This window comes from Trichoderma ghanense (genome assembly GCF_004382785.1).
Source record: "Trichoderma ghanense strain CCMA-1212 chromosome Unknown scaffold_13, whole genome shotgun sequence".
NCBI classification, from domain to species: domain Eukaryota; kingdom Fungi; phylum Ascomycota; class Sordariomycetes; order Hypocreales; family Hypocreaceae; genus Trichoderma; species Trichoderma ghanense.
In genome coordinates, this window is record NW_027395676.1 from 128,090 (window position 1) to 153,768 (window position 25,679).

A 25,679-nucleotide genomic window follows, 5' to 3' on the forward strand; every position below is an offset into this window, starting at 1 on the left:
TACATGGAAGGTCCTCGCTCTTCAAGCAGGCAAATTCGTCTACAGTCAAGTCGGCATTCTATATCTAATCCTTCTTCAAGAAGTCCAGTTCGTAAACATCATCCGGGTCTGGTCAGAAGTCAGCATCTCATGCATCTCCCATGAAATCGGCGTCAAGAGTGATACAAACTCACCTTTCCCGTTCTCCTCAATATAATCCTTGACGCTCTTCATCTCCTCATCAACCTTTGCCAACAAAGAGTCCAAATTGCCCTTGATGTCCTCGTTTTGCGCAGCCGCGGCTTTCAACGCCCTCGACGCAACGTGGAAACGACTGACGGTATTCACAAGCATCATGTCAAACGGCGTCGTCGTGCTGCCCTCCTCCTTGTACCCCTCGACACTCATCCGATGCAACGCCGGGCGGCCAAACAAAAGGCCCTGCAGCTCCGTCGCGTAGCTGTGGTAGTTGAAGCACACGGGCTTGTCGAGGGTGAACATTTCCTCAAAGGCCCTTGCGTCGAGGGCGTGAGGGTGGTGCGATTCGTGGGGGAGGACCAGGAGATCGGTCACGTTGATGACGCGGACGTGCAGGTTTGGGGCGAACCTGGAGAGCAGCTGGGCGGCTTTGATGACTTCAAAGGTCACCTCGACGCCGATTCCGACGAGCACCACGTCTGGGTCGTCGCCGTCGTGGGTGCTTGCCCATCGCCAGATGGAGGCGCCGTTTTCACAGTGCTTCTTGGCGTCTTCGGCGGAGAGATAGACGGGCGTGGGCTGCTTGGAGCCGATCATCAGGTTGACGTAGTTCTTCGACGCGAGGCAGTGGTGCAGGGTGCTCAGGAAGCAGTTTGCGTCGGGGGGGAGGTAGACTCGCGCTATTTCGGCCTTGAGGTTCAGCACTGCGCCGATGAAGGAGGGATTCTGGTGCGAGAAGCCGTTGTGCTCCTGGCGTGCCCAGGTGCTCGTCTCGATGTAGTTGATGGAGCTCAAATCACCGCGCCAGGGCAACCTGCGGCTGATCTTGGAGAACTTTGAATACTGAATCATCATGGTGTGGATGATGCCCAGGAACGACTCGTAGCTGGGGAAGATGGCCGTCCGCCCCGTCAATGTGTAGCCCTGGAGGAACCCCTGACAGCAGTGCTCGGACAGGATCTCAATGACACGGCCGCCTTGCGCGCGGGAGTACTGGTCCCATTGGAAGTTTCGGCTGGAGTGGTCCAGCACGGCGCTGAGCTTGTTGCTCTCCAGCTCGTCGGGGGAGAAGATGCGGAACGTCTTCATGTTCTTCCTCGCCACGACGTCGAGGAACTGGCCCGACTGCTGCATGCTGCTGGCCTCTTTCAACTTGTCAACTGCATGCGGCGTCCAGTCCGGCAGGTCGAGGGGGCGATGGCAGTTGAAGGCGAGCTTGGACTGGCCCAGTCGCTTGTCAGGCTCCGGCGGCAGAATGTCGAGGAAGTCACCCGAGGGCCTGCCGTCGGGCAGCAACCCGCGCACGTCGTAGCTCTTGAGCCAGTCGTTCAAGATGTGCAGATGCTCTTCGCTTTTGTTGGCCTTTGTCACCGGCACCTGATGCGCGTGAAAGGAGCCCTCGATGATCTTGTCGTCGACTGTGCGAGGCCCCGTCCATCCCTTTGGTGTCCGAAGGACGATCATCGGCCATCGGGGCTTGGTGATGGGGTTCCCCGATCGCGCGGCTTCTTGGATCCTCTTGATCTCTGACAAGGCCCAGAACAGCGCCGTGTGGAGTTCGGCATCTATGGCGTCCAGGGTCTCGACGATGCACACCTCGTAGCCGTAGCCCGAGAAGAGCAGGACGAGCTCTTTGTTGTCCATGCAGCCGAAAATGGTCCGCTCGCTGATCTTGAAGCCGTTGACGTGAAGGATGGGGATGACTGCGCCGGACTCTGCGGGATCCAGGTACTTGATGGCATGCCATGCCCTGCCCCGTCTGTTAGCTGATGTGACCGATAGATGGGTGCGTGTGTGTGTGTGTGAAAATTCTGTGCTTACGCTGCTGTAGGGCCAGTCTCGGCCTCGCCATCGCCGACGACGCATGTCACGACGAGATCGGGGTTGTCCATGACTGCGCCGAAGGATACTGCCAACGCATATCCCAGCTCGCCGCCCTCGTGGATGGAACCTGGAGTTTCTGGGTTGATGTGGCTGTAAAGCGTCAAGTTAATTCTCGTCTTGAAGCAAGGGATGGTAGGATCAACTCACCTCGGGAACCCTCCAGGAACGGAGAACCGCGTGATGAGGTTATGCAGCCCCTTTCTGTCGGTCGTGTACTTTTCTGGGTAGAACCGCTCGAGCGAACCCTCAAGCCAGAGACAGGCCAACGCAGCCGGGGCTCCGTGGCCGGGTCCAATGACGAAGAGCATGTCCACGTTACTGTCGCGGATGAGCAGGTTCAGATGCGACCAGATGAGGATGAGCCCAGGGCAAGTACCCCAATGCCCTTGATGAATGAAGCAGGTCAGCAGCTGTACGATGCGAGTTGAATGCAGTGCGATGGTTACCTAGGAGTCTCGGTTTCACATCTTCCAACCGTAGCTCACGCTCCAGGAGGACATTGTCCTTGAGGAATATCATGGCTGTCGACCATTATCAGCGTTACGAACCTCGATGAGTTACTCTGTAACCGTATCACGAGTACCTACCGCTCGCAACGTAACATGCTGCCCGTTGGAATTCCCTGAGTGAGACTAGGTCAAGATTGCTTAGCGGTGCCTTTGAGGGCTTCACAGCCAGCTCCTCTATTGAATCCGGGAGATGGCTCGTAAGCGGCGGAGGATTCGGCTGGTCAATCACTTCTCCAGGCATCCTTTGTCTCTTTCCCTGTCGTAGCTCAAACACAGCAATGAACTTCTTTTTACAGATGCAAAAATCCCAAGAGAGTTGCAAGTACTAGAAACGCTTATGCGATGGAAAGATATGGCGGCGGCGATGATGCTGGGCTGTTGATATCACGGCTGGCTGGCCTTGTCCGTTTCGGGCTTCTGGCTGTGGATGTGCCTCAGCTGGCGAATCTGCGTGTGAATTCAACTTGGCAATGGCGACATTGGTCTGTCAGAAAACTTGTCCCGAACTTGGTGACTGGCGATGTGATCCGTTGGACTTGTTTCATGACGTTGGTCAAACGTCATTCGTATCATCAACCATATATAGAAACGTCGCGACTGGGTTGTCGAACAGCACCATCGTGAGCATATTCGAGAAAAGACGGGTCAGATAAATCATTATATTGAAACTAAGACGTAGATTCTCAGCTTCCAAGCATACCCTGTGTAACCGTTTCACTCAATTGATACATATTCTAAGCTTCTCAATCTCATCAAGGCTTGTACGACAGAGGCGACAATCTTCAAAGAGCTTAGCCATCAATGTGTTGGTGATCATGACGTCGTCAGAAGCTTGTGGATCGGCGGCACTAGAGCCGTGAGAATTACAGGGGGGGCGAGTGGCGAGTTCACAAGCTCGTAATGTTCGAAACAGTCGCTATGTGAAGTTATCGGGCTGGTTGAAGAGAACAATGGGGAACAACCATCACGAGAACGAAGACGGGTTGGTTAAAAATGTCTTTTTGTAGCTTCATGATATATACAGCGTCGTATTTTGTGCCAGACAGCCTCGTTGTACATAGGTTAAGAACCCATGACCGTGGACCATGCCCCAACCGACTGCACCCAGAGTGACAACCGCGAATGGAGTCGGGTTCAGTGTTCCAAAGACACCCGGTATCTATTGTTGTCTTCATGTTATTGAAACTCCCTGGAGAATCAATGTCTTGTAGCATCCGCAGGCCCTCGCTTCGTCTCAACCTCCGGCCCCATCTTGCTGATTCCCCTCGTCTCATGATGTCCCTCCATATCATTCCGATTGGCAGTCATGGGGCCCGTCTTCTGCAAAACGGACCCCGGGTTCGGCCACGAGGAGTGATCCGACTTGCTCCCCGCCTCGCCGCCTCCGACGCCGCCAGACGGCAGCTTGTCCCTTGAATCCGCCGTCGTGACCTGGCGGTCCTTGGGATCTCGCTCGGGGCCCGACGGCGCTGCCGAGTTGCTCGGGCCGCCGGCCATTCTGTTGCCTCCCACGCCTGCGCTGCCCAGGCCGAGCTCGCGGGTTTCCTGCGCCTTGTCTCTTCGCTCCTGGGTGTCGGATTTTTTGGATCCTCCTCTTCGGGTGGCATAGACGGTGGCGCCTACGACGCCGACGCCGGCGAGGGCCGTCATTGCGAGCCTTTCTCTGGACATTGTGTCGTATAGGGGCTTGTAGATGATGTAGAGGGTTTGTATGTGTGAGATCGGTTTCGCGGTAATTCGTAATTATGGTGGGCGGTTTAGGTGACTGATTGCATGCTGCTGTAGCTCCCAGACGTACGTTTTAACAGATATATATCATAGCCAATCTCCTGCAGGGGGTTAGTCAGTCAGACGGTGATGTCGACTTCAGCGGTTGATGACGCAAAGCTCAAAGCGAAAGTTTGGCGGGCGTTGCGGTAGTGATAAACCGCTGACGTGAACGACTGCTACAAGTTAGTTGTTGAATCATTGCCGGCCGCCTTGTCCAAGGAACAGGCTGGATTGGCATCTGTTGTGCCATGTACTGAGTTTTTTGCCTTCGTCTTTCTTTGCTGGAACTCCTGGTTGTCTTTTGGCCATGCAGGTTTATACCTTGTCTAATCGCATGTACATACATACAGTAGGAGATTGCTCAACATGCATGCTAAAAGATGAATAGATATCTTTGCCTACTAATATTCCCAACGTTCCTATTATTCGTAATTACGTCTGATCTCAACCTTAATGTCAGCCTTATGGGTGGATATCACTTGAGGGTATCGAGGGCCCATCCCCGGACCATCACAGGCAAGGTAAACAAAAAAACGAGATCATGGTCCCCACGGAAACAGCCATGTCATGTCACATGAATGACCGTATTCCAGTGACTGGTATCACACAAGTTCGCTAATCCAATAGATACCGATAATACAAAATAAAAATAAAAATATCCTGCTTAAATGTAGAAACCGCCAAGTGGGCCTTCAATAAGCAGACGTTCAGACGGAGCCCTCCCTGATGGCCTGGAGCTGCTGTTTTCCAAAATCTTTCTGCTCCTTTTCGAACTTGTCTAGCTCTTGGACTATGTTCAGCAACCGCTCCTGATCAAACTCTGCGTCCGACTGGCCGAAAGACAGCCGTCTCTTCTGCCCCTTTTTACTGCCCTCGCCACTCGTCAAAGATGTAATGTTCTGATCGTCCTTCGTTGCCGTCTTCACTCCAGCCGCATGCTGAGAAAGGAGAGGAGGTTTGGGGGTGCTCGGCGCGTTCATGTTGCTTCCTAGTGACGACCCCTTGCCCGCGCCAGGCTGCGCCCAGTCGCGTCTACTCGTATCCGAGGACTCTCCCCCGGCTTGCATCCGCCTCAACTTCTCCGTTGGAGTAGGGCCAGCTCCCTGCCCGAAAACGTGCGGATCGATATATTGCGATGGGCCACCTCCTCCCAACAAAGGGGCAGGTTGGTTACTGGTGGGTTGCGGCGGCTGATGATCGCGAGGACCTGCCGCCGCATTGCCTTGTTCAGCGGACTTGCTGGTCTTGCGCCTTTTGCGACTTACCCCGTCGTCGTCGTCGTCGTCGTCGTCGCCGTCGTCACCCGTGTTCGGATCCGTAATGATGCGCGTGCTGAGTTGCGCATCGACGTTGCTTTCGGCCGGAGGCGGATGCTGCTGCTGCTGCTGGCTCGTCGATGATTGCTTTGGGGCATTCCGAGCCATTCTCGGGTCCGGATCATGTACCGTTTCGTATCCCGTCGACTTCGAATCAATCACTGCAGTTGATTGGAAACATCGTGCAGCTGGATGAGCCCTTGGCAACTTGTGTGCATTTCCTCGTCGTTGTGGAGGGCAATGGCTTGGCTGGGTAGGTATGTTGCAATAAAGAAGCCCCGTCGGCTGAATAAAACGTGCCCCGGGTTATTTGATCTGTTCGCCGCCTTTGTAGATATATACTGCTTTGGGTAACATGTATGATTCACCAGCAAGTCGCTACAGTACACAGCAGGAGAAACAATGTGTAAGTGGCTAATGCTCGCGTCTATATATTCGAAATGACATCCGTACCAGGCCGGATGCATTAACTGGGCTTTCCGGTAGCCCAATCCAGGTGCACCACGCTGATGCCAGTTATGGGAGGCGACTACGAGTTACTCATGATGGATGTGGTCGACTATAAAGACAGGAAAGATGCCGCAAGCGCTTGGCCTGCGTAGAAAGGCAGCCACATGACTTACACAACACATCGGAAGCGTTCTTGTCAAACAACAATCTGCTGAGTGGAGCAGCGATCGCGACCAATACAGTAGCAGTCCCCAATCCCCTTGCGAGGCAATCGGTGGCGAATCGGTCTGAGACAGACTCCCCCGTCATGACCCCCAGATACAGTGTCAAGACACTGTCGAAAAAGCCACCCCCGAAGCAGCCAGGGCTAACGATTTACATGACACAAGATTGGAAGCGCCATGCCGCTGGTAAAGGCGGGCATCATGAGATTCTCATTGTTTCTATTGGGCTGGAGTTCTGCAAGATGGCAGCCATGGCATCCTACTCGACTCTGATGGGCTTGTCCACGTCGAAACAATGCAGAGACTAGGGTCAGGTGGAATCTTCTCTATAAGAGCACGACACCCACCCGGACGCAAACTCAATCCACTGGACAGCAAAAGCCTCACTGGAAGCAGGACAACCGGGAACGTGGCAAACCCCGAGCTCTGCAACCTTGTGAAAGGAACAATGAAAATGAGTAAATCGAAAGACCCCGTAATGAATCGCAATGCACCCCATACCCGTATCAGCCTTGTCCTCCCATCTCTCTGGAAGCCCCAGTCTTGACGTCACGTTGAGCAGCAGGGGTTCTGGCGTTTACGCCATCACTACGTTATGACCAATGCAAACGCTCAGGCAGATGGAAGCCCACCGATGATTGAAGCGTTTCTATCGCAACGAAGCCCCTTTGTGGTAGTTTGACGAGATGTAAGCATGTAAACTGGCAGTAGGTCAAAAACATGGCCTAAACTGTGTCTTACTTTGTGTGTGCAATCGCATCTCTGGGTCGTATCAAATAAACCCCCATGGCGGCTTCACCAACATCCACAAACGGCAACATGTCGTCCGTCAAGAACGGCGAAAATGGTCCTAAAAATCCCAACGGAGAGCAATCATGGATACTCTTCATCTCAGGCCCGACCGGCTCAGGCAAGAGTTCTGTGGCGGAATATCTCGCTTCGAATCTTAAAGCCCGATTCATCGAGGGCGACGATGTGCGTGCTTCTCAAGAAACTCGACGACGACAATTCGAGACATGAGACTAACCCTTTTGAAACCAGCTTCACCCAAAAACCAACATTGAGAAAATGCACAGGGGAGAACCACTGACAGACCAGGACCGCCAGGGCTGGCTCGAAGCAATCGAGGAGCAAGCCACGGCCTTCAACAAGGAGCAATCCCCCAACCACCACCTCATCATCACATGCTCGGCCCTCAAACGGGCACACAGGGACGTCCTCCGGGAAAGCTGCCTTAAAGCCGGATACTCGCTCGTGCACTTCTTCTTTCTCGATGCACCGGAAGCCGAGTTGACGCGGAGGACGGCAGCGAGGAAAAACCACTTTGCAAAGGCGAATCTCGTGCACAGCCAGTTTGAGGCGTTGGAACGGCCAAAGATTGACGAGTACGATGCTACCATTATCAGTGTCGTTCCGCCGCTGGAGTCGGTGCAGAATGACACGCTGAATATGGCGTTGCAGTTGATCAATAGGAGATAGCAGTTGAAGCTTGATAGCAGTTGAGATGCGGTTTCTCAGAGGCTGCTTGCGTTACGACATTGTTACTTGTAGCATAGCATATCGAGAATGGGTGAAATGGGATTCCATGTCTGCTCTATTAGCTCTATGGACTCTATTCTGTATTGCGTTGGCACTTCTTGAACATGATAGTGTAGCCTTCTTATGTCTATGCGTCTATAGATCTGGGTGCCTCCACCTAGCCTTTGTTCATCGCTTCCTAGATGCGTATCAGAATATGTTCTCCAAGTGTGTTATGCTACTCCCATTGCTTCCACGAACCTCATAGTTTATTGCATGTCCACATGCCCTTCGTTGGGGTCATCTTCCAAGCCAGCAGTATGCGGGCGGATACCCAGTTGCTACGCTGAGGTGGTATGTATGTTGCTGCGCCCGCGCCATGCCGTGTTATGCACTGCTAAACAATGCTGTGGTTCGTTTCGGAAGGAATCGTTCGTAGTGAACCCCAAGTCGTGGACTTTGCTCAACGAAACATTGGTGATTGGGCGACTTGCAGGGTTGAGTCGGCCCCGTCTATTCTATTGATCTATACTCTTTCATCGGATCCTTGAGAGCGTATCCTGGTCTTATTTATACTGCATAGCTTCACGATGTGAGGGAGGCTGATTCATCAGTGCACATCGAAGTTTATCTCTTCAGATATCGCCGTTCAATTTTGATGCTAAAGATAATCATGATACACTGCCGACGTGTCCGTCCGAGGGCCATGATCTCACTTCCACTGCAAATGACGGGCGATATTTGGAATTCCACAGCTATATCGTGGCTCATCACCATGCCATGATGGATGGATGGAACAAATATGCCGGAAGTAACTCACCACGGCATGTCACTCATGACATCAAGCCATCATAATCGCCCATGACATCTCAACCGTCTTGCCTAGCCTGAAAAAAAAAAAGTCAATGGATTTTGTTGTTCAAAGTTATGTCATCTTTGTTATCTGGTTGTCATACATAGCTGGCTGAACAGCACTAGGTAGATGGGCGAGAGTTGCCTGCTTGGAAATGAATGTCTTGCATGATGATATTTTGACAAGGCGATGTACAAACTCATTCTTACTGTACTTTAGCTGGCTGGTTTGAAGATGATCCATTAGCATTTCTCCGCGACAAGACATAGCAGCACCCTACTAATTGCACCAATTCTAGTTATGTTCACTCTTGTTTCGAGATGAAGCTTAATCCGGTATCAAATGTTAACTTCAAGGGGTTACAACAGCTCTACCGTCAACTGATCAAAGTTGAAGAGCGAAACATCCAAATATTTCAAGAGGCTGAGAAGGAGACGCCCCAATTTGAGGACATGTATATCCATCACTTAATACTCAACATGCTGCAGTTCTATTAGCGTTCCCTTGCCCCTTCTGCGACGGATCAAGATTCTGAACCAGCTCATGGGACTCTTGGGCTGGGCTGACAGCTTAATGGGGCGGGTACGCGAGAGACGGAGATTGCTTATAGAACAATCGAGAACGCATCTTGCTGTAAAACAAATGACCTCTCGTTGTAGCATAGCATTGTAGCCTCCCGTGAGCGGAGAGTTCAAGTGCCGGATTTTCATGCATCTGGCACAGCCCCTCAAAGACGATCTGCGGAGGACTTCACGCCTAGAGGTATATTGCGCCAAAATCTGAAGCTTTGCTCGCGCATCAACTAGAGAGAGTTCTAAGAGAGAGTTCTACACAGCCAGCTGTTCAGAAGTTTGGGCGAAACCAAGGGGCAAAACAATCTCCCGATTATCGCTGTCAAACGGAACTGACGGGAATCGGAGAGTCACTGTCTTGCCATGTCTCCAACTCCAGACCAAAGAATGTCGTAGAATCGATTGCTAAAGCTGCTTCCTCAGACGCAGATCTAGCAAAGCGTGGGTTTTCAAAGTTGATCACCCGGGAAAGTATAAGAGTGTTCTCTTACCTGCAGATGCCGAAAGACTAGGCTATTCGCTATCCAGAGTGAGGTCTTCGGAAGGAGAAGGCTTTGATCTTGATAGCAACCCGGCAAATTCGGAAGCGATGGGTACAAGCTCATACGACTCAAATATACCACAATGAACAGCCAAATGTTTGCGTGAACATGGGGTGACTATTCAATTTTCTGCACGTATCCTTATAAACAGAATTGGCATGGTATGCCATTTTACCCAGCAGAAGATTGCTCTCCATCTATCAAAACCTGCGTCCTTAAAAGCGTCTGATGATTGTTAAACCAATCATATGTGCAAGTTCTATCGAAACCGAGGTTATCATCAGCTTCCCTTCCCCTCTTCCCAAATCCGCAAGACTTCTGGGGCCGCATCTGCACGAGGTGGTGGCTGAACCAATGATGTCTTCAGTCACCGGATATGTCTTCTTACGGCACTGATAGCTGGAACGCCTCAATATACTATTTCCCCTTGAGCCGCATTCGTGCTTCACACACCCAAATGCGCCAGGTCGGATGCTTGCATCTCAGTGTAAATTGCCGAGAACAAAAGGAACCTGCCAGAGTCCCAATTCAACATCAGTATGAAAAAGCACCTGAGGCATTCTGGGTAGATGCATGTCTCTGCTTGTTCCAGACGAAAGATACACCAATGTTTGGTGATGTCTATCACGCTGGGGATGTATACACATCCCATCAGGCTCATGTCTCTTGCTTATCCCTACATGAGTCACTGTGAATAGTTTCAATTGAGTTACACGTCTCGGACGTGTCCACGGCAGCAGACATGTGGTGAGTGCCAGTATCCGTAGGGAGTAGATAGGCAATACGACGTATTCCGCCAATTACCTGCCGCTGCAAGACAGCAATAAGTGACGTGTCTGGTGCAGGCTTCCGCCCTCCATACCCAGTACCGCGAATGCCCCTGTGGGAGGCCTACGGGAGGCCTACAACAACAATGCCAACAAGAATGCGCCCTGCAGTGGCCAGCCGCTATGTATATATACTGCCCGTAGATGTATGGCCTGGCCTGCTCCCAGCACCATCACAACAGTCAGTCTCTCCGTTGCCCGGCAGTCCATCATGGTTCTGACACAAGTCGCATCGGCAAACCTCGAGGGCCTCTGCTCCAAGGAGCAGCTTGAGCTCCTCAACACGGTCGACTCGCTGCGATCGCAAGGCATCAGTCATTACATCTCTCTGCCTCAAATCATCGTGTGCGGCGATCAGTCCTCTGGAAAAAGCTCTGTCCTCGAAGCCATCTCGGGTGTCTCCTTTCCCGTCAGCACAGGTCTCTGTACGCGTTTCCCGACGGAACTCATCCTTCGCACGGCACCGCATATATCGGTCAAGGTCTCCATCATTCCTCATAAGCCACTTCGAGGGAACAAGCAATCCTCTTCTACCGACTTCCATGAGCAGTTGGACTCGGTCCAGCAGCTGCCGGAGCTCATTGAGAATGCAAAGGCGTACATGGGAATCAAGACTCTTGGCAAGGCATTTTCCAACGATGTTCTTCGCATAGAAATCAGCGGGCCGGATCGTCCGCATCTCACCATTGTTGACCTACCAGGGCTGATACATTCTGAGACCAAGAACCAGTCGGCCTCGGATGTTCACCTCATCACTCACATCGTCAAGAATTTCATGTCCAAGAAGAGAAGCATTATCCTAGCGGTCATATCCGCAAAGAACGACTACGCCAACCAGATCGTCTTGAAGCTTGCCCGCGACACTGACCCACGAGGACTTCGCACGCTCGGCATTATCACCAAGCCAGACACCCTCGCTCCCGATTCTTCAAGTGAGAAGAGCTACATCTCACTCGCTAAGAATCTAGACGTGGTGTTCCGTCTCGGATGGCATGTTCTCAGGAACAGAGATACGGACGCGGACACGTGGACCCTGGCGCAGCGAGACACGCAAGAGAAAGAATTCTTCTCCAAGAGCGCCTGGTCGAGCTTGCCTGAGTCGAGCCTGGGTATCGCGTCTCTTCGAAGTCGGTTGAGCAAACTGCTATTGCATCAGATTGCTTCGGAGCTACCGAGCCTGATGAAGGAGATCTCCCGCGAAGTTGATTCTTGCGAGACGGAGCTCAAGAAATTCGGCGACCCTCGCACAAGCCCCCAAGAGCAACGGCTCTATCTGATCCAAATCAGCCAATCGTTTCAATCCCTGATGCAGGCTGCAGTTGACGGCACTTACACCGATCCCTTCTTCAGCGACTCGGAGTCCGATGGTTATCCCAAGCGTATCCGTGCCATCATTCAGAACCTCAGCCGTGAATTTGCCAAGGAAATGGCCGAGAAAGGTCGATTCTACAGAATCGTGGATTCCCCCACGAAGAGCGAAACATCCAGCAGCCATATCTCGCTCACAAAGGATGAGTTTGTGACCAGGGTCGTCGACATGATGGCCCATAGACGTGGCCGAGAGCTTCCAAATTCTTTCAGCCCGACCATTGTAACGGACCTGTTCCGGGAGCAGTCGAAATTGTGGGAGTCGATTGTCAAGCGCCATGTGACGCAGGTCTGGATTGCGGCACACGTGTTTGTGAAGGACTTGGTTTCACACGTCTCTGACATGGAGACAAACGACGCGATTACGACAGCTGTTGTGAAGCCAAAGATGGAGGCTGTGCTGGCCAGCCTTCAACAAAAGACTGCAAATCTACTCCAGCTGTATCGAAACGATCACCCAGTCACGTATAACAGTGATTTCAGCGAGGCTCTCCAGAAGATTCGTCTCAAACGGCATTCGGATAGGCTTGATGGAATCTTGCGGGCATTCTTTCCAAATGCTTCGCTCGAGAGCACCGAAGTATATCTAGAGACCACCTACGTGAATTTTCAAAGCATGAGGCGGCAACTAGTGCAGATTGTTGAGCCAGACTTGTATCGCTGGAGTGCGGCAGAAGCACTGGATAGTGCCGAGGCTTATTATGAGGTAAGTCTACCGGCATATACATGCAGTTCGAGAACATGGTGCGGCTGCTAACCCTTGGGGGCCTTGTAGATCGCCTTCAAGCGATTCATCGATGAGATCTCGATTCAGGTGATTGAAACAGGATTGGTTGCCGAGATACGCGAGATTCTCAGCCCGCTGGCTGTAGCCAAGATGAGTGACGAGGAAATGGAAGCCATTGTTGGCGAGAAAGAGAGCATACGCGTGCAACGCAAGAAGCTCGAGGCCAAGCTCAAGCTCCTCAACGACGGGTCCGAGACATGCAAGAGGTTTTCCGGCTTGCAGACCTTGGGTATTACCCTCTGCTAATTCCATGGTGTTGAGTCCAACTAATTGCGAAGATTGCTAGGGTTCGATGACGGCGATGAGACTGACCACGACCGGGATGGGGATCACGAAGATACAGACCAGGACGATGAAAGGGATGGCGAGGACCTCTCTGTCCCCACCGAGAAATGGTCTATTGACTTTCATTCGGGCCCTCGTCAGAAGCCCAAGCCGAGCAGTCTGTTGGTCGGAAGTCCATGACAATAAGCATTTGGTTGCCAAATGACATCCCCCAGCGACGGGCGAGCAACAACAACAACAGAAAGAAGTCGCCTCCTCCGCGTAGTTGTTTTGATTTAGCTAGAGTTGCGGAAGAAAACGACATGAGCATCACAAAATAGCAGTCTTTGTGATTTTTCTTTTATGAATTGCGGGCGGTCTCCAAAAATACCATGTGCCAAAAGTGACAGCTCCTCTAAGAGTTTGCACCTAGAGATATTAGGTAGGAAACAATCACAACAGGCGAGTCAGGTAAGCAAACAGCAGCCTCCGGCTTCCTTCGTTCGATCGATGGGACCGGTTGTCACGCCACATGTCGACCCGGTAAATGGAAACGAGAGCCCTTGGCGCATCTGTGCAACGTCGGGCGTGAAGCTAAGCTCCAGCTGTGTGTACACAAGGGACGGGCATCCGGGGCGGTATATGCCAAATATAATACCCTTCTCATACGAGCTTCATGATGATAACGCGGCAAATGCCAACTGGAAAGCCATGGCATTTGCAAGCCCCGATTATCCGTGACCTATCTGTGGTCATCCGATACTACTAGGCCTCTGCAATGCCAAACGTACTTTCTCCGTCCTCGAAGCCGCATTTTCTTTCAGTTCAATCACACGCATATTCTATAATTAGCTCCTCTTTCAAACAACCCGAAAAGTGCCGTGTCATGTCACCAGCAGCAACAGCTCAAAACCTCCCTTGCATGAAGCTGCACCTCCATTGCTGGATCGCCCGTCCATTGGGGGCGGGATTGTCCCCCCAGCTGAAAAAAGCTTCATCTGACCAGCGGGCACGAATCAAGGGGATCGATTTCTCAAAGCATCCGCCGCCGAGTAACACAAAAAACAAGCTTAAAAGTTCGCTTCTCTTTCCCATCTCAGCCGCTGCGTCAGCCGTCCGCACCAACGCGCTCGCAATGGGGAGTCCCGACTGGGGGTGGCTTGGCAAGGGATGAAGCTTGGGAACCTCGGTGAATCGTCGACCTGCGGGAAAGGAGTTGGGCGTGTTGTACTTCTTCTCGATTGGACGTTTCTCGGGTTTTTCGCTTCGTTTTCATGGGTCCGATGTGATTGTGGTCCCCATGCTTGTGCGGTAAGGGGGTTGACGCTAGGTAAGCGATCTAACAATGTATTGGCAGGCCTGACGTTGTGGCAAGGATTGGGGGAAGAAAAATAGACGATATTGGAGCCGTGATGGAGGAGAGAACCGTGCTGTCGGATGCCAAGAGCTGCGTGTTACCACACCGAAAGTCGGATCCATGGGCATGCGTGCTGCGTTGTATGTACGGGGTACGGGGTATGCGAGATGGCCTGACTTCGTACATAAAGGAGCGATCCGCCCTGTTGAGACAGCGCATTAGTTTGTCTTTCTTTGCTGAAACAATCAGAAGGTTCGAAACTTGACATATTTTTGGAATAGGACTAAGCAATGTCTTGGACGAAGCGATCACAGGAAGTGCTGTACAGGGACTTTACCGAGAAAGCTGCAGCCGAGGCACCAGTTACGGCAGCAAAGCCATGGAGTCTTGAGGTCTGTGACATATCGCAGGGTAAGAATGAACATTGAAACATTGTCTCCTGGAATGAGGGTTCTGATGATGGTCGTTTAGATGGGCAGCTGCACGAGTATGTCCAGAACACTGTACGACGTCTCAGCGGCAACCCTCGACTCAGGATAGTGTAAGTACGACGGTTTCAACTGCTCATGCTCATTCTCATAGTTGGACCCATCCATCCAAGTAGGAGAGTAAGATCAAGCGCTGATCGAATTCGAAAACAAGATTTGCACCGTCGGATACACCACGACGAGAAACAAAAGGGCTGATGGTAGAGCTCTTCCACAAGTTCGGTATGCCGCACGACTTTACCGCAGAGAGGGCGCGATCCACAACCCATAGCTTGAGCCGGAGAAGTGGCGGCGACAATAGCTTTAGCTCTTGGTTTCGATTTTCTTGTATATCTTCTTTACTCGGAGAAACATATGACGAGTCCCCAGAGGGGAAAGACGATGCCACTGCAGGAGCACCGCCGCCCGACAAGTACCCAACGAAAGAGACGGCATTCTTTCTTCAGGCTTCAAAAGAGGCGAATGTCACACTGTTGTGTTTCGGCGCAGGACCGGGAGTGAGAAGACGGATCAAGGACCTGATCAGAAGCCGGGAGTGGGATGATATTGGCGTCAATCCGGAGATATTGTTTGATGTCACCTTGGAGGGGCTGCATGAAGAAGTTGATGATGTTGCGTGGAGGCTCGAGGAGGAATTTGCGCTACTGGAGCAGTCTCTCATTCGGTCCACAGACTCAGGAGGGTTGAGCTCGAGCCTCAGGGGTACGATCAGCGAGGCGTATGCCTTCACAAGACAAAAGACGGAGCTGTCAAGAGCGCTCGAGTCTGCCTTGATGATCACCGAGGGCCTCATCATGAGCACCAGCGCCAAGATCTCTTCAGTTTTTGCGTCATCTTCGAACAATGCCAACAGTCATCGCCAACCACTTGTTGACATACAGCTGAAAGAATGCCTCGAGTATCGTCGCACACTCTTCCGCTCAACACAACTGAGAGTCTCGGCCCTTCAGAAACGGATAGAAGCTGTAACTGCGCTGGCATCCGACCTGATCTCGCAGCAGCAGTCGGCGGCAGTGATACAAGGCCCCGTTTCGATGAAGCTCATCGCAGCCTCGATCCTGATATTCTTGCCCACGATCACGGTTGCGACGATTGCGGGATCCCGACTGCTGCTGTCGGAGCAGAGAGACGAAGAGGGTTCGTGGGACGTCAGCGCAACGCCCTTGTTTTATCTGCTGTGGTACATCTCGATCCCATTGACGCTGGCTGTGGTCTTCTTGTCGTTTTGCTGGCTTTGGTGGAGGCAGGGTAGGAGTCAGAAGAAGGCTGTGGTGTCGTCGCCTTGGTATCGAAGAATGATATTGAGGCGCGCAAAGGGAAACAAGGAGCATCAAGACCCGGGCGTATCACCGGTTTAATAAGGTGATGTGAGCTGGAAATATCAGGTTAGCCGCTTCTAAGCTGAAGTAGGAGTACGAGTACGAGTGCGAGTTTTGGCTGCTCTCATGGAAGGGTGATGTGCATGACTCTGATCCATGTCTGTTAGCTGCTTCATTAACAAACAGCATCCAAGACAACCCGATAGCGGAATAGCTTTTTTGCATGATGACATCGTAATTGTGCAGTCTGATAGCCGCAGAGGGCAGTACAGGACAGGTTGATCAATAGTGGCTATACTGCCTGTGTCTTGTATTTGGCTGCATTGGCTCGCTCGTATCGGGGCGACGATGGTGATGCTGAGTTGATGTTGACGCCTGTATTCGTACATCTAGTAATGCCGAGGTATAGCAGTTCCATATGAGTCGTAGGTACATTTGTCTGCCTGAGGCCTCTTCTATCCAGCACCTGATTGACAATCGCCTCCATTCCCCCATATCACTCAGCACGTGCCAGCCCTCACCTCATGGATCCAACTCCCTTCTTCAGTCCCCTTCAAGGCGCCTGTTCTCATCCATCCCCTATTCTCCAGATCAACGCCCAGTCTCCTCAAGATACAGCACGTTTTAGCACATCAAGCCGCTGCTCGCCGTCGACTGTTAGCGCAAACTCAGACCCCTCCCCGTGGAACGCTTCCGCTGTGCCTCGTACCCGATACATCGGCAGCTACCTGCGCCCATTGGCTCGCCGCGTGCCGCTGTGGAGTACCCGGGACGCATCGCCAAGGTACCCCGTACTCCGTCCCGCCCTGCTCCAATCAGCTGACTGCAGGCGCCAGATCTGCCTGAGCTGCGGTCCAGATTGATTTGATTTGATTGCCTGCCCTGTCCTCTAGTCACAAACGGCCGATATTTCTTCAGCCGGACGGATTCGACCTCGACGTTTGACCGAGCTGACCGGACCAGCCGGGGGGTACACAGATCGCTAGCAGATCGATGCACCAACAGCTCAACTCCCGCTACTGAACTACAACTACTTCCTACCGCCCAGCTACTGTGGCTGCTGCTGCTACTGCTAGGACTCGAGTCGCGTCGTGCTTGAAGGGATAGAACAAGCCGGTCCTCGCTTAGGTCAGGAAGGGCTGAAGCTGCATGTTTCGATCCCCCAGCATCCTCCAGCATGCTCCCATATCCGCATCTCCGCCGACTCGATCATAGCGCGACCAACATACGATCACGACCACGATCGCCACTACGACTTCTCTCATCACTCCTCTCATCACCGCCGTCGCCACCGTAGCGACACACTTACATCATGGGAGACTCCTCGAGAAACCAAGACCATCCGAGATCTGGCAACCAGCCAGTAATGGACGCAGAGCCCACAGAAGCCAAGGTCGGAGCGCCTCGAAAGCTCTCCATCGTTGTCCCAGAAGATCCTCCTAATATCGAGGAACAGGATCCGCCGCTCGACGCCACCGACAGCGAAGACATTGACGGCGAAGACGAAGACGACGACTACGATGGCACCGACGGCAACTCTGCCGAGTCCGTGACTGTGCGGAGCAGCATCTGGGAGCACGAGTACGAGGGCGGACGAAGGGTGCGTATACCTTGGATCTGAGAAGCGTCTTACTTCGTACAAAGCGCATCGTCTTGCTAAAAGGAAACATTCGGCTGCTCCTAGTATCACCACTATCGACACGGTCGCTACCCCTTGCCAAACGACGACATCGAGCAGGAGCGCGAGTACATGAAGCATATCATCCACATGCAGCTCACCGGCGGCAAGCTCTTCAACGCCCCCATTGCGCCAAATCCCCAGCGAATCCTCGATCTCTGCACCGGCACCGGTCTTTGGCCGATAGAAGGCAAGCCCTTTGCGCCCAATCCTCCTTCACACATTGTATTCCTCCAGCAATTCCAAAGTTGCTAACGCCGGAGCGCAGTCGCGAAACTGTTTCCCAGCGCAGAAATCGTCGGCCTCGACCTCAGCCCCATCCAGCCGCTCATGGTGCCCCCCAACGTGCGCTTCCTCATCGACGACGTCGAAGACGAGTGGATGGACCGCGGCGGCTACGACATGATCCACCTGCGCCACTCCTGCATCTACCTCAAGGACGTGGACAAGCTGATCGCCAACTGCTACGCGCACCTCAAGGAAGGGGGCTGGCTGGAGATTACCGACTACTGCAGCTACCTCCGCTGCGACGACGGGACGATGCCCGAGGACTACCCGCCGGCGCAGGTCGCCATGATGATGCATCGCGCCCTTCGGGGGTACGGCATGAACGCCTATGTCATCAACGAGCTGCACGACAAGTACAAGGCTGCGGGGTTCAAGAACATTCAGTGCCGAGTGACGAAGACGCCAATCGGCGCATGGCCTAGGGTTAGCCGCAATGCTGCTGTTTTGCCTTATTTGTCTATAACATGGAACTGACGTGTCGTTTGCTTTCGTGTCACAGGATCCCGGCCAGCGCGAAATCGGCATTCTCTTCAGGGACATCATCCACGAACTCGTCGGCGCTCTAGCAGCTAAGCCTCTGAAGACGCTGGGATGGGACGACACCGAGCTCGAGGTCTATCTCGCATCCGCGCGGAGGGCCCTGTGGGATAGAAGGGTGCATTGCTATGCAAACTTTGTTTCCTGGTGGGCCCAGAAATGATGCCTCTTTTTCTCCTTTCTTACTATTCATTCATTATACCTATCTTACTTTTATTATTTTATTACGGGCAAGCGGGCGTGCTTTTTTGGGTTTGGATTATATCAGGGCTGGGTTGGACATGGCGAAATTACATATTTCACATACAAGTACATATAACGGGCCTTTTTGACGCATGAAATTGGTAGGCGGAAGGAATACTGCTTTGAAACATATCAAAAGAGAGTCTGGGACTGTTCTTGGTCATGTCTAGGATATATCACTTATATACAGATACAATGACAATGCGCATGCCTTGTCGACATTGTCAATGACCATGATCTGAGGATCACAATATATTCATCTTTTTTTTTTTTTTTTTTTTTTTTTTTTTTGGCTGTTTTAATCTTCACAAGACATCAACTTCTCAGAAAAAACAAAGTCATCCAAGTCACTGCTCGTCTCCTTTTGGGCTTCACACAACCCACGCATCCAAGAGCACCGACTCTGATAAATAAAGTTGCATTCTTACAAAGTACTAGAAACTTGCCAAGTCTCAATCTCGTTATATACCAAAGCAAGTCGAATCCACGCTCCCTCTACCTATAAACCATCATGAGCCCGTATAAAAAAGGTATGAAACTGTTACCAGAAAAGAAAAGGAGTCCGCTACATGTCCGCCTTGCGACGTTGCCATCCCATCTCTTTACCTAGTTATCCAGTTATATCCCACGGAAATTTGAAACATTCTCTCCGTGATGTTTGGTTGTGCAACCAAACAGAGTCTCGTACCCCAATCTTGTAGAAGAAATCTTTCTCGTACAACGTCAATCTAAAAGATAAAAGAACTGCAATGGGAAAACAAGCGCCTCGTGTACCAAACAGAATATATCCCAATTCATACGCCGCGAGTCCGCAATGCTCGATACTCCTAAGAAAGTTGATGAACGACTCCACCGTCGCGATGCTGCAAGTTGTTGGGGGTGTATAAAATAAAAGGAAGAAGAAAAAAACAATTGTCGACCAAGCGTGAAACAGCTAGTCCAAAAGCAAAACGCATGGTTCTGTAGATGAAGAGAAAGGAAAGGAAAAAAAGAGAAAAATTCCCGAGGCTGACGGGGCAGGAAATGGCGCAAATGCAATATAATCCTTGTCTCGCATTTGAACCTAATGGCCGATCCTAGAAGAGTTGCATCCAATTCTGGTTCCGAATATCGCCGAGCCTGAGACAAAGGTGCGCGTCCCGATTAGATGCCATCAGCCGGTGGACGCCAACCTGACAAAGGTTCCTGTGGCCTGTCAAGCAGAAGAAGCAAGTCGACGACAAAAAGTCCTCCTTGGCCGCCATTTCGGACATCCAAGGCCGCTGCGTCATCTACTTGCCTTCCAGATCGAGCAACAGCTTGCTGTCTCGAAACTCGACCTTTTGCTGTTATCCAATATCTGTAGCGTACCTGGTGTGGAGGCATCAATGATGAATGAAGATGCGCAGAGAACCATCCAGTAGCGTCTTGCGACTCAAGGCTGAAAATTTTAAACCACGCATGTAATACTCTGGGTCGTGTCGCGTCGCGAATGCTTGAAAAAAAAAATTTGCGCTTGGTGTTTCATCCAGTCAAAGCATGCCAGCTGGTCCCAAGAAGTCGCTGAATCCATCGGTCCAACGACCACCGCTTGAGCCAAAGTATGACGGCCCAAAGCGCATCTTGATGGCTTTTTCTGTCCTCGGCAACTTCGTGACATGTTGCCGCAAGTGGATGCTGTCCGACTCGTGTTCCGGCCGTCCAGGGCTTTGAGGCTTCCAAAACCCTTCCATGTGGAGCCGAGAATGTGCGCTTGCGCTCCGTGTTTGTTGGACCTCCGTCCAAGTGCCGGAATCTGCCATGTGTCACTGGAGCTTGATTGCCACCCTAGCATAGAATAAACGGCTCGCCATTGGCAAGTAAAACCAAGTGATTCCCCACCGTGGAATGTGCGGTGGATTCGGTCGTCGACTTTGGGTGCGAAGAGAAAATCAGGGTCTGTCTCGGATCACTTGGATTGTGCGTAGTTGGCCGACGAGTAAGCCGTTGTCGAACTGCCCAATAGAAGCCTGGCAAGGCGCGTCCTTGCGCGTCCTTGTCTCACAAGCTCTTCCTCGGCGTAACCGTGTAAGAGGGGGGGGGGATGTGCCGAAGAATCCAAAATCCGGTCAGTCCAGCTAAGCAGCAGCCGACAGAGGGACCCATCGCTCTGGAACACCGTCGGATCCGATCGCGTAGGGTTTAGTCGATGTCTTCCTGGGTGGCAGCGCCCAGCGCGCACGTCCAGGCTTGCTATTGTCCAACTTGCCGCGCCTGCGCATGAGCATCTCCATGACGGCAATGCGAATGAAGTCCGGGTTCTCTCGCATCTCGCGCTGGCGCATCGCAGGCAGAGGCGGCATCGAATCCTGGGTCGGCGTCGGTGCAGGTTGGCCCGCGGCAGACGATGGAGACAGCGGTGAGGCGGATGGATACACATTGCGCGCCGCGGCGTCTGTGGGTCGGGTGCGCTGAATCTTGTAGGTTTGCATCTGGATGGATGCGGCAAAAGTGCCGGGCTGCTGCAGAGGTCGAGACTGCGTCTCGCGCGACAGCCTCGTCGTTGGGTTCAGGTAGCGGCGGAGCTCGGCTGACGGGATTTCCTCCGTCACGGGTGGTCGGCGCTCGTCAGCGTAAGGGACCTTTGGGTCCATGGTGAGGATGGAGCGGGTAATGAGATCGTCGGGCGGGATAGTTGGAAAGTTGAGGTTCGAAATGGACTTGGCTGCCGATCGCAGCGCTCGTAGTGATGCCGTGAGATTAGACTTGAACACAGCCCGGAGGGGCTTGAACGGTATAAACTGGTAGGAAGTAGTTGCGTCGCTCCTAGTGCTTTGAAGTCCCAGCGGGTCGAGTCCATCCTCGTCTTGTGGCTCAGGGGAGAGGGGATGCTCGACGATGCTATCGGGAGGAGAGCGGATGGGCGCCAGACAGCTACGGATGGGGCTGGCCTTTCTCCGGTGAAGAGGCTGGGGGCTCGAGCTTCGAGGGGAGTCCATGGAAGAAATGCATTCAGTGCCAAAGGAATTGCCGAGAGATGGCATAGAATCGACAGAGAGCGTCCTGGCCATGGATACGCTGCCGCAATCACTACCTATGAACTCCTCGTCCAAGCTGTCAGGAGGCGACATCAACACTTCCATGGGACTGCCGCGACTCAGCGACCAGCTAAGCTCCTTCTCGGAAAGAGACCTCTCATCGGCGATGATGGCATCGGCGGTCAACAACTTGTCAGGCCCACGGAATTTCCGCTGCGTTCGTCGGGGCCGTGGGATGTCAGTGACGGCCAGTAGAGCAGCTACCGACGGTGAAAGAGATTCTGGCGTGCGAACATGGCTCGGAAGCTTGCGGCGAGGGTTGTGATGGCGTCGCACGGGATGGGCGGTATCGAAGTAAGAGTCGCGGCTGGTGGTCCTTGGAATCTGGACAGGGCTGCTTGGTATTGTTGGCCGGGCCGTCAAAGTATCTGAGACGACCGACACCGGTGAAGAGACGCTGGGTGTCGCCATCTCCGCATCGATTTCGAGAGAAGACTGCGGCTGAGATCGAATGGGTATGACGGTAACAGTCGATGATGGACTCTTCCTCCCCTGTGCATGCTTCGGGCTGGTCGTGTGCGGTGGGAGAATGGTGACGACAGACTTGGCAGAAACGGCCGTAGAAATGGCTGAGAAAGATATGGCGAGGTTCGTTTCGGCTACGGTAGGCTTCGAGGAGAGCGAAGGGTTCGATGCGGCAGAGCGGGTAGGAGGGCGAGAGGCTGTCGAGACGGCGGTGGTGGTAGGAAGAGGAGCAAGATGAAGACGAGGAGGAGAGACTTGTAACATGATGGCGTACCTGTAGGCACGAGCAGCCGGGGGACGATGCAGGCAGGCCGCGACAGTGGAGACATGCCAGTTCCTAGAGCCTAAGCCACAGGGGGGCCAGCGCTGTGTTCCAGGGCGAGGGCTTCTGGAACACCACTGAAGCCTGTACGACGGTCGGTTGTACTGCGTACTCGGTGCTGGTGCTCGGGTCGCACGAGCGCAGCGCGCAGTGCCACCGACAGGCTGTACTCGGTACCGGGGCGGGTGCGCCGTGGCGGTACCGCGGCAAGCGTGGACGCAAAAGGAGCGATCCTGGAAGGGATTAAGAGGACGAGCCAGGAAGGGCCGGCTGGCCAATGACAGGCGCGCGATTAGGGCTAGCGGCTGGGGCGGCCTTGGGCAGGTGCAGCTGGTGCAGTTGTCAGGCGGCGATGAAGTGTCGGTTGCGGCGGTGGTGCCTTGCAGTGTAACCGGTACACGTCAAGCCCGAGGGTTCAGGCGGAGAGGGCCGGTAGCCAAGACTCGGTGGGTCGTGGGCGATAAGGGCAACACACAGTGCCGTTCCTTCATGCGGTAGCACCTTCTCCGAAAGACGGAACGTGTCGTGTGCGATTGCCTCTGAAGCTCGACTCGTTCTTTATCGACGGCCTGTTATTCGCTGCTGCTAGGGGAGGAAGGAGCCGAGGACGGACAATCGGACTGATAGACGGATAGCACTGTCTGGGTGAATAACAGAAACTTGCTGACCGGTCTTCGATCCTCTTCGAGGTGGCAAATCGGGGCGACGAATAATCTCTTCTCCAATCGCTTTTGGCTGGAAAGGAAATGAACCAAAGTATGGGGTACGGGGCATCGATGACGATGCGCGTCGAGACGGCGTGCGTTAGGCCAAACGGGGACTGTCTGCACCACACCAGCGATAACCACCAAGACGAGAGAGGGCCAGGTGATGCACGTCAGAGGGATTGAGGCACAAGGACGAGAAAACAAGGAGGCAGCTGAAGAGGACAGACAGAAGACACACGACGAGGGCGGCGACGGGCCTATCTTGTATATCTTCTTACAAGGGCTGGACATGAAGATCCAAGCAGGCAGGGGTCCAGACGCACGACGCAAACGCTAAAGCCGCAACTGAGGCATCGATGCTTCACGCACGCATACAGCTCGTACATGATCAACAAAGTTCCATGGACCCCCCCAAAACGTCCCCCATTCCCGAGGCTCCTCCCGGCCCCGTCTATACGTCGACTTGGGCACGTCGCAGCCGAAGCGGTGCTGCTAGCGATGCTAAGAGTACTGCCTACTAGTATTGCCTACTTCTACTGCCCGTTGTGTGCAGGCGCCGGATGCCCAAGCCCCAGGATACAAACAGATTGGCGCCGCGCATGACACTTCCTCTGTTTGCTGGCATGTCGGGCAGCGAAGCAGTGCTTGGAAACCCAGTGTGGTTTCCCAGTGGAGGACGTGATGTGGATGGGCTAATGAGATAGTACTGTGCGTTCCATGGAGCAGCAATCATCATCAGATGGCTGGTACGGCGTCATGGACGAGTAATGACTGGCTGATCAAGATGGCTTGTGTTGGATTTGGGTGTGCTGGCCATTGGCGTATACAGTAAGCCCATGGATCGAGTTGAGGCTGGCCGAACGTTGTGCTTAGTGCCACACTCTCGGACAAGGTCGGAGTTGTTATCGTGCCTAATCAGCTCAAGAGCAAATGTACCAGTAAGTTTCAACTTGGGCCCTTTTGGGGTCTCCGTCTCGCCTACGGGGTAGTCCAAGGATGGTATTTCTGACCCTTGCAAAAGCGATAGCATTCTCTTTACCTGCATCTGCTGGTTGCATGTCACGCATGTAATTACAAAGCCTTCCGTTATGTCTGCTTCTTGCACGACAATTCAGCCTCAGCCTCGGACCTCGAACTGAGTCATATTCGTTACACTTGTCCACCGTCGAGTCACGGTTTGATACCGCATCACACAGCGCGGGACACGACAACAACCCAAGACGCTCGATATCCAATAGCAGACAAACACACTCACAGCCAGAGGGTCAGGCAACCGCACACGTGCAAGCCCGGGTGCTTGGCCATGCTTTGCTGTCTCACGAGCATTTCCACCGGCGGGGTGTTGCTCTATTCTCTCCTGTCTGCATCGACACGTCCCCCTCCAGACGACCATGCGCCGTATCACGCTTCACACCCTCTTCATCGAGGGAGATAGCTGAGGGGCAGGGGAGGAAACACTCTTTCATTCCTCACTCATGCAGCCGCGGACGAAAAGAGCTGTGCGGGCACAGCATCGTCCGGCCGCCCGCCCCGGAACGAAGCGTCAAGTCCGTTAAACCCCGACTCTGACAGAGTTTATTCAACATCATTTTCCGATGGTCTACAGACCTCGAGGTGCCGAATAGCTTACACCCACAGACGGCGTACTTCCTGCTTGACGACGTACAGGAAATCTTCTGTTGACTAAGGCCAGGACCCTCGTTTTGTCTCACCTTATTCCCAATCTCCAGCGGCCTTATCAACGATGTCTCACTCGTTGCGACTCGACTTCTATTGAGCATGCAGTCATCGTCGTGCTAACGTCAAACATCATTGTCTCCATCCTCGCTACTTCATCTCCCAAGGCCTCCCCACCATGCTTCTTTTGTTCTTCTATCATCTGACCTCTCGCCTGCTCTCAACGGCTGGGTTCTCGCTCGAGATAGGTCCGAGCTGATGGTACGTATCATCGAATGCGGGGGCTGCCAGCCTTCTCCACGATGCTCCGCTTCCTTTTATCTCAATGAACACGGGGTTTTACTGGGGCATCGTGACATTTCTTCTCCCCCAGGCCTTTCAAATCCATCATTGCATCCGTCGCCCTGTCGTCTCTATTCCTCATTGTGGTTCTTCAAATCATGTCTGACTGGCCCCTTTTATGTTTTCATCATTCTTATCT

General features: G+C 53.0%; 9 protein-coding genes across 9 annotated transcripts; 4 read left to right on the plus strand and 5 right to left on the minus strand.

The window, feature by feature from the left end:
* Nucleotides 1-64: 64 nt before the first annotated feature.
* On the minus strand, nt 65-2,911 carry CCMA1212_008686 (uncharacterized protein; the record flags this gene model as incomplete). The annotated part of the gene is made up of 6 exons (XM_073705803.1): nt 2,649-2,911; nt 2,508-2,582; nt 2,209-2,446; nt 1,999-2,151; nt 174-1,927; nt 65-108 (listed from the first exon to the last, which is right to left on the minus strand). Exons 1-6 carry the CDS (start codon nt 2,809-2,811, stop codon nt 65-67), a joined length of 2,427 nt encoding a protein of 808 aa, XP_073555720.1. The 5' UTR covers nt 2,812-2,911.
* Nucleotides 2,912-3,767: 856 nt separating this feature from the next.
* Nucleotides 3,768-4,241, minus strand: CCMA1212_008687 (uncharacterized protein; the record flags this gene model as incomplete). The annotated part of the gene is made up of 1 exon (XM_073705804.1): nt 3,768-4,241. The coding sequence occupies one exon, from the start codon at nt 4,239-4,241 to the stop codon at nt 3,768-3,770; it is 474 nt and encodes a 157-aa protein (XP_073555721.1).
* An 806-nt stretch (nt 4,242-5,047) lies between these two features.
* CCMA1212_008688 (uncharacterized protein) lies at nt 5,048-5,764 on the minus strand (the record flags this gene model as incomplete). The annotated part of the gene is made up of 1 exon (XM_073705805.1): nt 5,048-5,764. One exon carries the CDS (start codon nt 5,762-5,764, stop codon nt 5,048-5,050), a length of 717 nt encoding a protein of 238 aa, XP_073555714.1.
* Nucleotides 5,765-7,116: 1,352 nt separating this feature from the next.
* On the plus strand, nt 7,117-7,809 carry CCMA1212_008689 (uncharacterized protein; the record flags this gene model as incomplete). Its single annotated transcript, XM_073705806.1, has 2 exons — nt 7,117-7,305; nt 7,372-7,809. The coding sequence occupies 2 exons, from the start codon at nt 7,117-7,119 to the stop codon at nt 7,807-7,809; spliced, it is 627 nt and encodes a 208-aa protein (XP_073555715.1).
* A 3,044-nt stretch (nt 7,810-10,853) lies between these two features.
* Nucleotides 10,854-13,043, plus strand: CCMA1212_008690 (Interferon-induced GTP-binding protein Mx1; the record flags this gene model as incomplete). Its single annotated transcript, XM_073705807.1, has 2 exons — nt 10,854-12,716; nt 12,786-13,043. The coding sequence occupies 2 exons, from the start codon at nt 10,854-10,856 to the stop codon at nt 13,041-13,043; spliced, it is 2,121 nt and encodes a 706-aa protein (XP_073555597.1).
* A 1,665-nt stretch (nt 13,044-14,708) lies between these two features.
* Nucleotides 14,709-16,264, plus strand: CCMA1212_008691 (uncharacterized protein; the record flags this gene model as incomplete). Its single annotated transcript, XM_073705808.1, has 3 exons — nt 14,709-14,829; nt 14,890-14,959; nt 15,061-16,264. The coding sequence occupies 3 exons, from the start codon at nt 14,709-14,711 to the stop codon at nt 16,262-16,264; spliced, it is 1,395 nt and encodes a 464-aa protein (XP_073555596.1).
* Nucleotides 16,265-17,537: 1,273 nt separating this feature from the next.
* On the plus strand, nt 17,538-18,891 carry CCMA1212_008692 (Secondary metabolism regulator LAE1; the record flags this gene model as incomplete). The annotated part of the gene is made up of 4 exons (XM_073705809.1): nt 17,538-17,825; nt 17,910-18,150; nt 18,196-18,614; nt 18,691-18,891. The coding sequence occupies 4 exons, from the start codon at nt 17,538-17,540 to the stop codon at nt 18,889-18,891; spliced, it is 1,149 nt and encodes a 382-aa protein (XP_073555599.1).
* A 2,176-nt stretch (nt 18,892-21,067) lies between these two features.
* CCMA1212_008693 (uncharacterized protein) lies at nt 21,068-22,756 on the minus strand (the record flags this gene model as incomplete). The annotated part of the gene is made up of 1 exon (XM_073705810.1): nt 21,068-22,756. One exon carries the CDS (start codon nt 22,754-22,756, stop codon nt 21,068-21,070), a length of 1,689 nt encoding a protein of 562 aa, XP_073555598.1.
* An 80-nt stretch (nt 22,757-22,836) lies between these two features.
* CCMA1212_008694 (uncharacterized protein) lies at nt 22,837-23,588 on the minus strand (the record flags this gene model as incomplete). The annotated part of the gene is made up of 2 exons (XM_073705811.1): nt 22,837-23,047; nt 23,428-23,588. 2 exons carry the CDS (start codon nt 23,586-23,588, stop codon nt 22,837-22,839), a joined length of 372 nt encoding a protein of 123 aa, XP_073555593.1.
* Between the last annotated feature and the right edge of the window lie 2,091 nt (nt 23,589-25,679).